Here is a 13,674-nt window from a genome sequence, read left to right on the forward strand (position 1 = left end):
AACAACAACAACAGTCCCTGTTTGGTGCAACCAATTAAGTGCTCAACTCTCATCAAAGGGTTGGTGGCCTGAAACCACCCAGAGGCACCTTGAAAGAAAGACCCGGAGATTGGCTTCTGGAATCCCACAACCTTGACAAGGCCTTGGAGCACAGTTCGCTCTGTATGCCCAGGGCCACCAGGAGCCAGAAGTGGCACTGCAGTAGCAGGCCTGATTTTGACTCTTGTCACCAGAAGCATGATTTTGAAAGTGTGTGATGTACTTGGGGAACTCTGGGACTGGAAATCAGGTTGTACTACAGAATTCATTCACAGAAGATGCCAGTGAGCATGTAACAAGGGGAATGTTGGGTCTCCTGAACAATCTGTTCATTAAAATTCCAAGATATCAGAGGTTTGAGGTGGTTCCCATATATTCCTGGAGGCCCTGGGTCATGCAAATGATTCATGTGCTTGGCTAGTAATGGAAAAATTGTCAGTCTGAGTCCACCAAGGGGCATCTTCCCCCAGACCAGCCACGGCTCTGCCTCTCACCTTGCGATCCAGGTTCAGCGGCTTCCCCAGGACTGGCAGGGTGATGAGCTTCTTGGTACCCTGGCTCCAGGTCCCCAAGAAGAAGTCTGCCAGGACACCATGTCGTTTGACTCCCTCAGGCCCTGATAGGTAGCGCTCACGGACCACCTCGGCCAGCTGTCTGTGGAGAGGGGACATGGACACATGGACTTGAGAAGCTGGCTTGTTCAGAGGCAGGCTCCTACTTCCTGGAGATGTTCCCCATGCTGGTAGCACCTGCAGGGAGCTCTGGTGGCTTGGTGAGAAGGAGTTGTGCTGCAACCCAAAGGCATGTGAACCCACAGGACAGAGATGGGCAATCTCCTCCCATGCAATTTACTGCCTCTGAAAACCTCCTGGAGGGTCAGCTATGGGTCACTTCTGAGTAGACAGTATAGAACAACAACCCTAATGACAGCTTCCCACTGGAGAAGGATGGGCAATCTCCTTCCATGCAATTTACAGCCTCTAAAAACCCACCGGAGGGTCAGCTATGCTCGGTTCGACTCTACTCAACAACAATGATAGGTATCTGCATGGTTTGTTTGTTTGTTCGCTGTTGTAAAAAGTATACATAACACAATGGAATTTTAAAAAGCCAATATTTTTCAGCTGTGCAACCACCACTCATAATTTCGTTGCCGAATTTCCCAGCCCCACAAGCAGAAGCTCACTGCTTCCCAGTTAATGACTCCCTTGCCCTCCAGCCTGTCAGTGCCTCATTACCTACTCGACAGCACATGACAACAACCTGGCACTTCTTCCCTACCTAACTCACCCAACCTTTTCCTCTTTCTTCTTCATAATGTATTTTTAAAAGGAATTTTTAATTCCTCTGTAACTTAATCATCAGTCAAAGTTATTGCTGTCATGTCAGAACTGACTTATACCTGTCACTCCAGGTTCTCTAAGCTGTAAATTGTACAAGAGGAGATTACCCTTCTTTTTCCTGTGGAGTCACAGGTGGATTTGAAGCGCAGGGAGGCACCTTTGAGGCTAGTGGTGTAACTCCCTTTGGATTACGCGCCGAGAATGCCTTCGATTAACCTCCTCCTCCTCCTCCTCCTCCTCCTCCTCCTCTTCTTCTTCTTCTGGATCGTCTAGTCAGAATCGACCCATACCTGACCCTCCAGCAGGTTTTCAGAGGCAGTTGAATCACAGGGGAGGCAATCTTTCACTCCACAGAGCCGCTGGTGCATTTGAACTGCATGCCTTTGGGATTGCAGTGCAGCTCCTTACCAGTAGGCTGCCAGAGCTCCCTTAGTTACCATACTATTATTTAGTAATTCCACTCCTAAGTGTAGAGTGTTGAATATACCACGGACTGCTAGGAGAACAAACAGATTTGTCCTGAAGAGGGTGAAGCCAGAATGCTTCTTGGAGTCAAGAATTCTGAAGCTTCATCTGACATACTTTGGGCATGTTGCAAGGAGGGACTGGTCCTTGGAGAGGGACATCATGTTTGAAAGAGTGGAGGGACGATGCAGGAGGGGAAAACCCTTGATGAGATGGATCAATTCTGTGAATGGAGTGGTGGGAATGAGTGTGTCTGAGATGTTGAGGTTGGCACATGATAGAACGGCGTTTCGTGCTTTTGTACATGGGGTCACTATGAGTCACAAGTGACTCAATGGCACTTAACAACAACAACAACAAGTGTATACTTAAGAAAGTGGAAGATGAGTATTTAAATGCAAACGTGTGTGCTGATGTTCAGAACAGCACCATTCACCACAGCTGAAACAACCTGTCCTCATTCCCAGACAAGTGGGTAAATTCAACCTGACTTACACACACAGTGGGATATTGAACTTCAAACCCTCTGCTGTGGAGTTGGTACCCGCACAAGACGGCCCTTCATTGGCTTTCCAAGCCTGTAAATCTTCAGGAGAGGAGAGTGCCTGTATTTCTCCTGTAGAGTGGCTGGTGGACTTAGCTGTTGGCCTCTTCGTGGGCAGCCCTATATATTAGGCACAATGCCACCAGGTATCATTAATGGAATATTACACATCCCTAATAATGTATCCCACACTGGTACATGCTTTGACATGGATAAACCTTGAAAACAGAATGTTGAGTGAAAGAAAAGATACTCAAAAGATCACATCTTATATTTTTCCACTTATCTGAAAGATCTTGAGTTGGCAGCGCCACAGAGACAGGACATCGATTAGTGGTTGCCTAGCGCTTAGCAGGAGCCTGAGGGGTGGTGTAATTGTATGTCTGGCTCCTAACTGAAAGGTCAGTGGTTCAAGTCCACTAGCCACTGTACAGGAAAAAGATGGGCAGTCTCTTCCCATTAAGATTTACAGCTTGAAAACCGCAATGGAAAGTCGTCTTGAGTAGAAATCGACTTAATCACCAGTGGTTAGGGGCTGGGAGAAGGGAGGATGGGAAGTGACTGGGAAGGAGTATTGAATATCTTTTGGGTGATGAGAATATTCTAAAAGTCAACAGAAATGCACTGCAGAAGCCCTGAATGAATTACTTGCTGCAGAATGGTGGCATTTTGCGTGGTACATGGTTAATTACATGTTACAGGAATTTTGTCATTTTTAGTAAGTACTGGTGCTGAAGCAGGTGATATGGAAACTCTAGAATCCTCCATCCTGTGGACAGGGGACACTGGGGAGTCTGGACCAGTCAGTGGGTCCTTGCTCTCAAGCTCCCCCTACCGGTGATGAGCGGCGCTGGCCTACCTGTAGGTGAGGGCCAGCAGCATGGAGCCGTCCATGGGCCGCCGGGACAAGCAGGTGCCCAGATCTCGCCGGAGCCTCACCCACAGCAGCGGCGGGAAGCGGAGCAGCTCCTTGCTGGGCGGCGTCCAGTCCTGGTACACGACCTGCAGGACCTCATCGTCCAAGGACAGGACATCCTTCAGCTCCGCCTCTGAGAGCCCATGTCTGCGAGGGGTGGATAGCACGTTGATCCCCCAGGCTTGTGTCCTCTGCCCACGGGGGAGGCAGGGGCTGAGGTAGGCTAGAGGCACAGCAAGCCTCCCTGCACCCAAAGTAAACTCACTGCACTTTAAAAAGGAAACATTGGAGCATCCCTGGGTAGCAGAGATGAGCAACCCTTAGTCACGAACCGAAAGGCACCACCATGGAGGAAAAAGGCTTGGCAATTGACTTGCCCAAAAATTAAAGCCAAGAAGGAAAAAAAAAAGAAAAGAAGGAAATTTATAGAATTAGCCTGTTGTCGTTATGTGCCATTGAGTCGACTCTTGACTCATAGCGACCCTATGCACAACAGCTCTGGAACCCTGCTTCTATCCTGAGCCAATTTCACTGTCTCTGACACACCTACCCCCATTACCCTAGTCACTGAGTCAATCTATCTCATCCAAGGTCTTCCTTTCTTGCGCTTTCCCTCCACCCTTCAAAACCTGATGTCCCATTCCAAGGACTGGTCCCTTCTGGCAACATGCCCAAAGTATGTGAGGCAGAGCTTCAGAATCCTTCCCCCCAAGGAGCAGCCTGGTTTCACCCTCTCTAGGATGAAACTGTCTGTTCTCCTAGCAGTCCATTGTATATTCAACACTCTTCTCCAGCACCAGAGCGCAAAGGCATTGATTCTTCGTCTAACATCCTTAGCCATTGTTCAGCTCTCTGATGCATTAGACCATGGCCTGGATCAGGCACACCTTAGTCTCTAGACTGATATCATTGCTCTTCAGTACTCTAGCGAGGTCCCTGACAGCAGATTTTCCCAATGCAATTAATCTTTTGATTTCCTGGCTGCTGGTGTGAGTTATCTTTAAGCCAGTTCTGACTCACAGTGTTCCCATGTGTGTCAGAGTAGAACTGTCTCATGAGTTTTCAGTGATAGATTTTTTCAGGAAACAGAACATCAGGTCTGTCTTCTGAGGCACCTCTAGGTGCACCCTAATATTTTGGCTTGTCATCAAGAGCATAATCAATTCGTGCCACCCAGGGACTTCAAGAGTTCCATAGCACTCCTGGGAATCAGCATTTGGACAGTGCTCAGATTCAGCAATGGCAAATCTACTGTCAAAGGTCTCTTTGATGTTCTACAGAGCAAGGATGCCACTTTACAAACTAAGGTGTGCTTGACCCAAACCAAAATGTATGCAAATGAAAGCTGGAGAATAAATAAGAAAGACTGAAGAAGAATAGATGGCTTTGAGTCGTGATGTTGGCAAAGAGTAGTGACTCTACTTTTGGACCACCCAACAAACAAACCAGTCTGCCTTGGAAGAAGTGCAGGGATGGTGCTCCTTAGAAGCAAGGAGGGGGGATTCTGTGTCACATATTTTGGACCCATTATCAGGAGGAGTAGTCCTTCGAAAAGGAAATCATGCTTGGAAGAGTAGAAGGTCAGTGAAGGAACAGAAGATCCTCAACAAGATGGATGGACATAATGTCTGCTGCTGTGACCCGACATATAACAGAGATTGTGAAGATGGTGAGGGATTGGGTACAGTTTTCATCTGTTGTAACTGAGTCAGCCTCAATGGCACCTAAACAACACCTAAACAACAACACTAACAGGTCTAAACAGGCACTGGAGTCAGCTGTGCCCTTTCCTTCTGCATGTGTGCGCACACACACACACACACACACACACGCGCGCGTGCGCGCACGCCGGACAGGGAGCCACCCCTCCTCAGCATCAGCAGAGTCTGGGATTGCAAACAGAGAGATGGGGTGACTCATGGAAAATGGAGTAGAATCCTGCCCCAACCCACCCTGTTTCCTGGCCTGAAAATAGTTGAGTCAGAAAAAGAGAAGGTCCTTCCAGGGAATGGTATCTTCTTTCCCTGGAGCTGGTTTAAAGAATTGACATTGCTTCACAGTTCTGGGGGCTGGAGGTCGAAATTGGGGTCTTGGCTGGATCCATTCCTTCTTTGTCCCTAGTCCCTGGCATTCCTGGAGTCCCTGGAGTATAGATGTTTCACAGGGCATCTATCTTTCCCACTTGTGCATATCTCTGTGTCTAATCTGCTTCCCCTCCATCCCCATAATTCAGAAGTGATGACGTTTAAGACCTACCTGATACTCATCTGACTCCATTCACATCACAAAGAACATTTTATTACCAGACAGGATCATATCCATAGAGAGGTGAGAACTCTCTTCTTCCCCATACTGGTGGGGAACACAAGCCAGCCTATAACAAGGAGTAACTGAAGTTTGGACGCTGGAACAGAATGATGTTGGTAGGCACCACTGAGTTGATGATGTCTCATAGCGACCTTGTGAACAACAGCTCGGAACCTGGCTCTATGTTGCGTGTGTACTGGAATGAACTTCCTAATAATTGTTAATCTGGGGCAGGAAAATTCAGAATTTATCTGCGATTCCGTCAAGGCTGGCAAACAATTAGATGGAGGTCATTTCAGAGCAAGGGTGAGGGTGAGGCTGTTGGTGACTGGCACCTCATGGAGGCCAACTCCATCTGTAACATGCCGGCACATTTGCAAACAAGTGTTTGTGGAGCGTCATCCGGGTGCTGGGACTTAGGGACAGAAAAATTGATCTTCTAGTTTAGGAAGCCAGGAAGGACATGGCAGAAATGAAACACAAAAAAAGGCCTGTCTGTGCCAGCTACCAAGGGAGAAAATAAAACAGAAGACATGAGAGAGTGGGGAGGTAAGGAGCTGAGAGAGAGGCTGTTCAGAACAAGCAGTCTTCTCTGAGAAAGTGCCTTCCAGAGATCTGAGAGGAGAGAACTTGACAGTAGCTAACAACGCTTTTATAAAGCGAGCTTGAGTGGTTTCTGTTCTTGGAAAATCAGCTCATAACAAGAGGCCTTACAGATCACATTATCTTGAATAATATTTGGCAATAGACAATGAGCTGAAAATGACACCGACTGAGAGGGGGAAATCCTGCCCCCAAGAAGGAAAGGGAAGAAATGACATGGTCCATGCATCTCAGGGCCTGCCTGGCATTTTCAGATAGCCTGGAATGGTAAAAGGCCCTCTTGGAGAGGGGGGCCTGGCTGCTCCCAGTCTGATTAAAGCGCTCAGTGAGGCCTTTCATTATTTTTGACTACCTGTCCACACACAGCATTTTAGAGCAGTTGGCTCCTGATGGTCATGGTCCAGGCTTATTGGATTCTGCAGCCTGGAGCGTGGTATGTGAGAGTTCTGATTCTATACTGTCTGGTTGCTTTTGACTTGGCCCTGATTCACGACAAGCCCAAGCACAATGGAACAGAACACTGCTTGATCCTGTACCGTCCTCACCATCAGTTACGGGCTGGACCACTGTGATCCAGAGGGGCTTTAGTGGCTGGGTTTTGGAAGTCAAACAACGAATGGTTCTGAGTCTTTCTTGGTCTAGCAGCTCCATGGAAACCTGTTCAGTAATACACAAGCCTTCACTGATGACTGGGCACGGGGTACACTGACTGAGCATTGAACCCGGGTATCGAACCCGGGTCTCCCACATGGAAGGAGAGTTCTCTTACTGAACTCAACAGACACTTTGAAACGGCTTTTTGTTTTTGTAAGTGCTGGTTCTTTTTAAACAGAGAGGTTTGCTTTAAAAAGACTTTCTGAGCTGTGCCCACGTGTGGCTTATTAATTAACTGGTTACCAAGTCAATTCCCACCTGAGGCCACGCCGTATGTACAAAATAGAAATGCAGCCTATGGAATGTCCATGGCTGTGATTTTTCAGAGGCAGATTCCAGGCCTCTCTTCCAAGGAGCATCTGGGTGCATTTGAACAATCAACCTTTCAGTTAGCAGTCATGGCTTAACTGTTAGCACCACTCAGGGTCGCTTGCTTATTAAACACAAAGGGGAAACTTGCTATTTTAGATGCAGGGACGTGCTGGCAGGACCACAGGTGTGGTCTCTGAAGTGAGAGCATCAACATTGCAGAGACATGGGAACATGTGCAGGATCTCAGGGACCCCGTAGACCTCACATCAGAATCAGTATCTAAAACAAGACCCAAGGTGCACGTATACCCATCATTCCATGAACACAAAAGTCAAACCTCTCTGGTGGTTCAAATCCTTCAGCAGGGCTGTGGGAAACTAGCAACCGTTTCCTGTGTCATTTACAGCCTCAGAAACCCAGTGGAGGGTCAGCCGTGAGTTGGCTCTGAGTGGATGGCAATGAGGGTTGTTTTTAGTTTGCAAATAGGTGTTAAATTCCTGTCTCTTGTAACTATAGACGAGTGCTGGTGGCACAGTGGTTTAGCATTAGGCTGTGAACCAAAAAGTCAAAAGTTCGAACCCAACAGTCAAGGAAATCCTATGGCAGTTCTGCATTGTCCTGTTAGGGTGTTGATGAGTCGGGATTGACTGTTGGCTGTGGGTTTGGGTTTGGTTTCTATCTGTGGATGTGATAGTCTTGTTTGAAATATGATTTGTTGTTCCTGTTCTATTTAGAGTTCACGTCAGTATGCGGTGAGTCCTAAGCCTCGTCACTTCTAAGTTATTAAAAAGACTAGAATAAGGGGAGCTCTGGTGGCCTAGTGGTAAGGAGCTGCAACTACAATCCCAGAGGCCCACGGTTCAAATCCACCAGATGCTCTGCCAGGGAGGAGGGACAATCTCCTCCTGTACCAGTCAGATTTGATTTGACGGTACACTCACACAAAAATAATTTAAAAAATAAAAAAAAGACTAGAATACACACACACACACACACACACACCCCTACACAGGCATGTGCATGCTGCAAAGATACCAAGCCATACAAGGAACACCAGGAATTCTGAAGAGTTCCAAGAATGCCAAGGAACTCTAAGGAACCCCAAGGATCATCGTCAGACACCAGTAACCGAGGACTCCATACGTGGAATAAACACGGCCTGCCCTCTGATTTGGACCTGTAGACTCCAGGACTGTGGGGGGGGGGGAATAAAATTCTGTTCTTGAAAGCTCCCACTTGTGGTATTTTGTCATGGCAACCCTAGGAAACTGGGACAACATTAGAGTTTGAGGAGCCCTAATCCACAAACTAACTGGCTTGGAGTTTTCAAGAAACAAGGACAGACGTGAGGATGTTCCAAGATTAAGGAAGCCAAAAAGACTTGGCAACTAAATGCCATGAGAGATCCTGAATTGGATCCTGGATGGGAGAGAAAATAGCCGTCAAGGACATTGCTGGGACAACTAATGCATTTTGAATATGCACTTCAATGTTTTATTTCCCACCTTCTATAAATGTACTGTGGCTTTTCCTTAAAACAAAAAAAAAGCTTAAACTATTTGAGTATGTGGCGACGCCTATGATGAATCCTCCAACGGTTTAGGAAAATATTATATATGCATACGCATGCATTTTTTAAAAATCTTGGAACAGATTAAGGAAGCCAAAGTGACTTGGCAACTAAATGCCATGATTGATCCTGAATTGGATGCTGGATGGGAGAGAAAATAACCATAATGGGTCCACAACTAACAATCTTAGCGTCAGCAGTCAGGAAATCAAAAGACAAATTGCATTAGGAAAATCTGCTGTGAGAAACCTTTCCAGAGTAATGAAAAGCAACGATGTCAGTCTAAGGTGTGCCTGATCCAGGCCATGGTCTTTGCAATTACTTGCTATCCATCAGCTGCTCTGCAAGAGAAGAATGGGCAATCTCCTCCTGTGGATTAACTGCCTCTGAAAACCTGTCAGAGGATCAGATATGGGTCAAGTCAGTTCTGACTCAATGGTACACAACAGCAGCATGTATATATGCATGTACATACATGCATATATGTGTGTATAAATATACATATGTGTATGAATACAGTGTGTGTGTATAAATATACATATGTGTATTGGGATGCTTCGCCAACAGTGATTCTGCCCAGGGGACACTGCCAATGTCTGGAGATGCAGATTTTTTTGTGTGTGGTTTTCACTAGCAGAGCAGGAGTTCTACATGCATTAGGTGGACAGAGGCCAGGGATGCTGTTCAGTACTCTGCAAAGTTGAGGGCTGTCCCACCACAGATAATGATCTGACCCCAAATGTCAACAGTGTCAGAGCTGAGAAACACTGCGGTACGGGAAATTCTTTGCACTGTTCTTGCAATTTTGAACAATATTGATCTTCAGGTTTTTAAAAATCTCTTTTGCTTCTGCCACTTATTTTTCCCTGTGACAAAATGGGGGGGGAGTTTAAAACAAAATGAATATTATAGGCAAATCCATACAGACAGAGCACATTAGTGGTTGCTAGGACTGGGGAGGGAGAAATGAAGAATATTGAAGAGTGAATTGTGTCCCCCTAAAATATATGCCAACTAGCCTGGCCCATGATTGCATTGTGCAATTATTCTTCCATAGATTTAGCCTTTGTGTTTATGAGGCAGGATTAGAAGTTCATGAGGCAGAAATGAATCTGTAGAATTCGGCAGGACTGTGAATCAATCTCCTTCAAGACATAAAGAGATCAAATAAGGAAGCAGAAATCAGAAGGAACTACCACCACCAAGAAAGAAGACACAAGAAAGGACCAGGCCCCTTGGACCGGGGTCCCTGCACTGAGAACCTGTAGACCCAGGGGAAGGCTGAGGTCAAGACATCTGGAGAAATACTGGCTCCTAGGAACAGTAGGCCACAGATGTTGAAGGGAGACAAGGACCTTCCCCCTGAGCCAATAGAGGGAACGCTGTCCCTCAGAGCTGGTGCCTTGGATTTGGACTTCCGGTCTCCTGCACTGTGACAGAATAAATCTCTGCTTGTTAAAGCCATCACTCGTGGTACCTCTGTTACACATCACTGGATAACTAAGATAGGGAGAGACCACTGACAGGTGCTCTTTTGGGGAGATGAGAATATTCTGGAGATAGGGGTGAGGAAATTATTGACTTGTATCCCTCAAAAGAATAAATTTTATGCTGTATAAATTATACTGGAGTCAGCAGTAGGTCCTCAAACTTAGGTCAACCCAGAAGCTGTAAATAAGACTTGACTTGGTAAGGTGTTTGCAGATGTAATTCAGGTAAGATGAGGCCTAGATCCTAGAACTCACGACCTCATAGGAAGAGGACAGTCAGAGACACAGAGGGAAGACAGCTGGCAAAGATGGGAGCTAAAACAAGGAACTCACGCAATATTATTAAAAATGGGTGACCCTGGAGGAAATATCTCAGTCACAAAATGACAAATACTGCATAGTGCCACTGTTATAAAACAGAACTTACATTGGGGTTGGAGGGAGACTGAGAATGATGGGATAAATAATGTTTACTGTATTGAAACAGATAAGGGAGAAACTGTTTAAAAGGGATATGTGATTAGGTATTATTGTCATGACAGGAGTCCAGAGTGAAGGCTGCATAGTGGAGTGGCCCTGGGGGGAGGGATTGTAAAACAATGAAAGAATTTTTCTTTTACTTTTAAAAGAGAAGAGTGTACTGAGGGGGAGGGCTGGGTAGGGAGAAAAGTGCAACAATGAGTGAATGGAAATCCAAACTCTCTGTAAATTTTCATTAAAATTAATAATAATAAAAATATTTTTTAAAAAGATGGGAGCAGATTAGAGTAACACATCTATATATCAAGAAAAGCCAAAGATTGCCAGAAGCAACCAGGTGCTGGAAGATTCTCCTCCAGAACCTTAAGAGAAACCATGGACCTGCCTTGATTGGAAAGTTCTAGACTCTAGATTGGTAAGAGAGTGTATTTTTCTCTTATTTAGATCCAACCCAATTGTTACTGAGTCCACACTGGCTTGGGGTCCACAGTGACCCCATGTGTGTCTGAATAGAACTGTGCTCCACTGGGTTTTTAATGGCTGACTTTTTGGAAGTAAGTTGCCAGGCCTTTCTGCCGAGGTGCCTCTGGGGGAACTCAAACATCCAACCTTTCCGTCGGCAGCCAAGTGCTTAACTACTTGCACCACTCAGGGATCCCCACGTCAACCTCTCAGATTCCCCAGCTTTGTTATGTCAGCTGTAGGCAGCACATGCATGAATTCTATCTCGAAGCCTTTAAATACGAGGAAATGAAAACAGAGACTCACCGGGAAGCCACGATGTAGCCCAGCACGTGGGCCACCAGGAGCTGGCCGTGCGTCTGCTCCAGGCGGGCACACAGCTGGTGTGTGGCCTCCTGGGCGGTGGAGGCCAGAGGGGTAGGCATGAAGAAGGAGGCCCACTTGCGGGCCTCCTCAAAGGCCAGCCTCAGGCGGCCCGGGTGGCCACACTCAGGGAGGCTGGCCCACAGCAGGTCCCGCTGGGCCTGGCTCAGTGTCCTCCGCGCGGCCACCAGCAGCAGCCCAATCATCTCTTGCCCTTGGTTGGCTGAGAGGGGCTTCACCTCTAAGTAGGCCCCGGGGTCTGGGAGCGTCTGCCGCACTGCGTCCAGCACCCCCTGCTGCTGCCCTGAGCAGGCAGAGAGGATGAGGTGGACCCTTGGGGGACACTGTGCAGGCAGCCAGGGGACCCTGCGGGCATGCTGGACAATGTCCAGGTCATCCAGGGAGTCCAGGAGGATGACAAGGGCCTCAAAGTTTCTGCGGGACACAGTGTGGAGGAGGTCGTGGAAGAACTGGATCACCCTGGTGTGGGCCTCCAGGACCTGGGCGGGAGGCAGGGGCAGCCCGAAGGCCAGGCAGATCTGGAAGCAGACGCTCCGGAGCAGGCCACGGGCATCGACGCTCATCTGCGAGGTGCCCAGGAGCCGCAGGACTGTCACCGTCTTGTGGCCCAGCAGCCCGGGCACTTGCTCGGCCAGTTTACACATGAGCGCAGTCTTTCCAATGCCCGGGGGTCCATAGAGCACCAGCGGGCTGTGGGGGGCGCTGTGATTCTGCCGGAGCCGCTGGCCGAGCTGAGCCAGGAGCTCCCTGCGGCCACAGAAAGCCCGCGTGGCCTCGGCACCCTGGGCCAGGTGGTGACGGATGTCTTGGAACAGCCAGGCCAGGTCCTGAGTGGCCACCTCCAGCTCCCGGAGCCTCTCCAGAACCTGGTGGTTGGCCCTGGCTACGAACTGCTCCCCCAGCTCCTTCAGGTACCTGGCGTGGACCTTGTTCTTGGGGTTCACCAGGTCGCGGCTCCACGGCAGGTGATGGGTCTTGAGGGCACTGGGGTGCTCTTCGGAGATGCGCCCCTTGAGGCTGCTGAGGAGGTTCTGGGCGTCCGTGTCCAGGCAGCCATCTGGCAGCCGGTCCACCAGCCGCAGGGCGCAGTCGTCCAGGATGTGTTTGTTGAGGTCCTGGATCTCACGCAGGTAGATGGTCGTCCGCTGGTCCCCGTCCTCCGCGCTTAGCAGACCGTGGCCAATCTCCCACTCAATCACTGCCAGTCAAGAGGGTGAAACGGAACAGATGCTCAATACCCTTAGTGATACAAGCAAAGCAAAACAAGGCGCCCTGCCGTCAAGTTAACTCTGAATCATGGCGACCCAAGTGTGTTGGAGTAAAACTTCCACAGATTTCTTCCCCCCCCACAAAGGCAGATTTTCCAATAGTAGATCACCAGGCCTTTCTTCCAAGGCACCTCAGAGTGGATTTGTATTTCCAGACTTTCTGTTAGCAGCCAACCAGTCTCTCCATTTGCACTTTTCAGGGATTCCCTATTAATAATTAACTCACTGCCTAGCAGTCAATTCAACCCACTGTGGTGCTGCTGGACAGACTAGAACTGCCCCATCGGGGGTCCAAGGCTGTAAATCGCTTCAGAAGCTGGCTGCCACATCTTTCTCCTGCAGGTTGACTGGTGGTTCGAAATGTCAAGCTTCTGGTTAGCAGCCAGTCTCTTAAGCACCTTGCCACCAGCTGTTAGGCACTGTCAAGTTGCCTCCAAGTCTTAATTATCCTGGTGCAACAGAAGGAAACCCTATGCCAGGCCTATGCCACCCTTACCACCTCTGCTGAGCTCAAGCCCTGGGCTGCAGACACTCTATCAACCCATCTTACTGAGGATTTTCCTCTCTTTCACTGACTTTCTCATTTTCTTAACATCATACCTTTTTCCTAGGACTGGCCACTCCTAACAACAAGCCCAAAGCAGGGGAGATGAAGTCTCACACCCTTGCTTTGAAGGAACACTGGTTGTGCTTCCTCCAAGATAGATTTGTTAGGAGTTAAAAAAGGAAAGAGGGGGGAACACTCCAACAATCCATTATCCTGGATTGAGTTCTGGCTTGTAGTCACCCTCCACTGGCTTCCAAAGCTATAAATCTTTGCAGGAGGTCTCCCATCTT

General features: G+C 48.2%; 1 protein-coding gene across 1 annotated transcript in view; it reads right to left on the minus strand.

The window, feature by feature from the left end:
• The window catches only part of NWD1 (NACHT and WD repeat domain containing 1), a 94,364-nt gene that overhangs the window by 52,485 nt on the left and 28,205 nt on the right, over positions 1 to 13,674 (minus strand). The window contains 3 exon segments of the mRNA XM_006898323.1: positions 534 to 693; positions 3,251 to 3,454; positions 11,492 to 12,767. Of these exon segments, the coding sequence (XP_006898385.1) occupies positions 534 to 693; positions 3,251 to 3,454; positions 11,492 to 12,767 (1,640 nt within the window).

The sequence above is a fragment of the Elephantulus edwardii genome, unplaced genomic scaffold (assembly GCF_000299155.1).
Source record: "Elephantulus edwardii isolate Elephantulus edwardi_28Jun2011 unplaced genomic scaffold, EleEdw1.0 scaffold00226, whole genome shotgun sequence".
Taxonomy (NCBI): domain Eukaryota; kingdom Metazoa; phylum Chordata; class Mammalia; order Macroscelidea; family Macroscelididae; genus Elephantulus; species Elephantulus edwardii.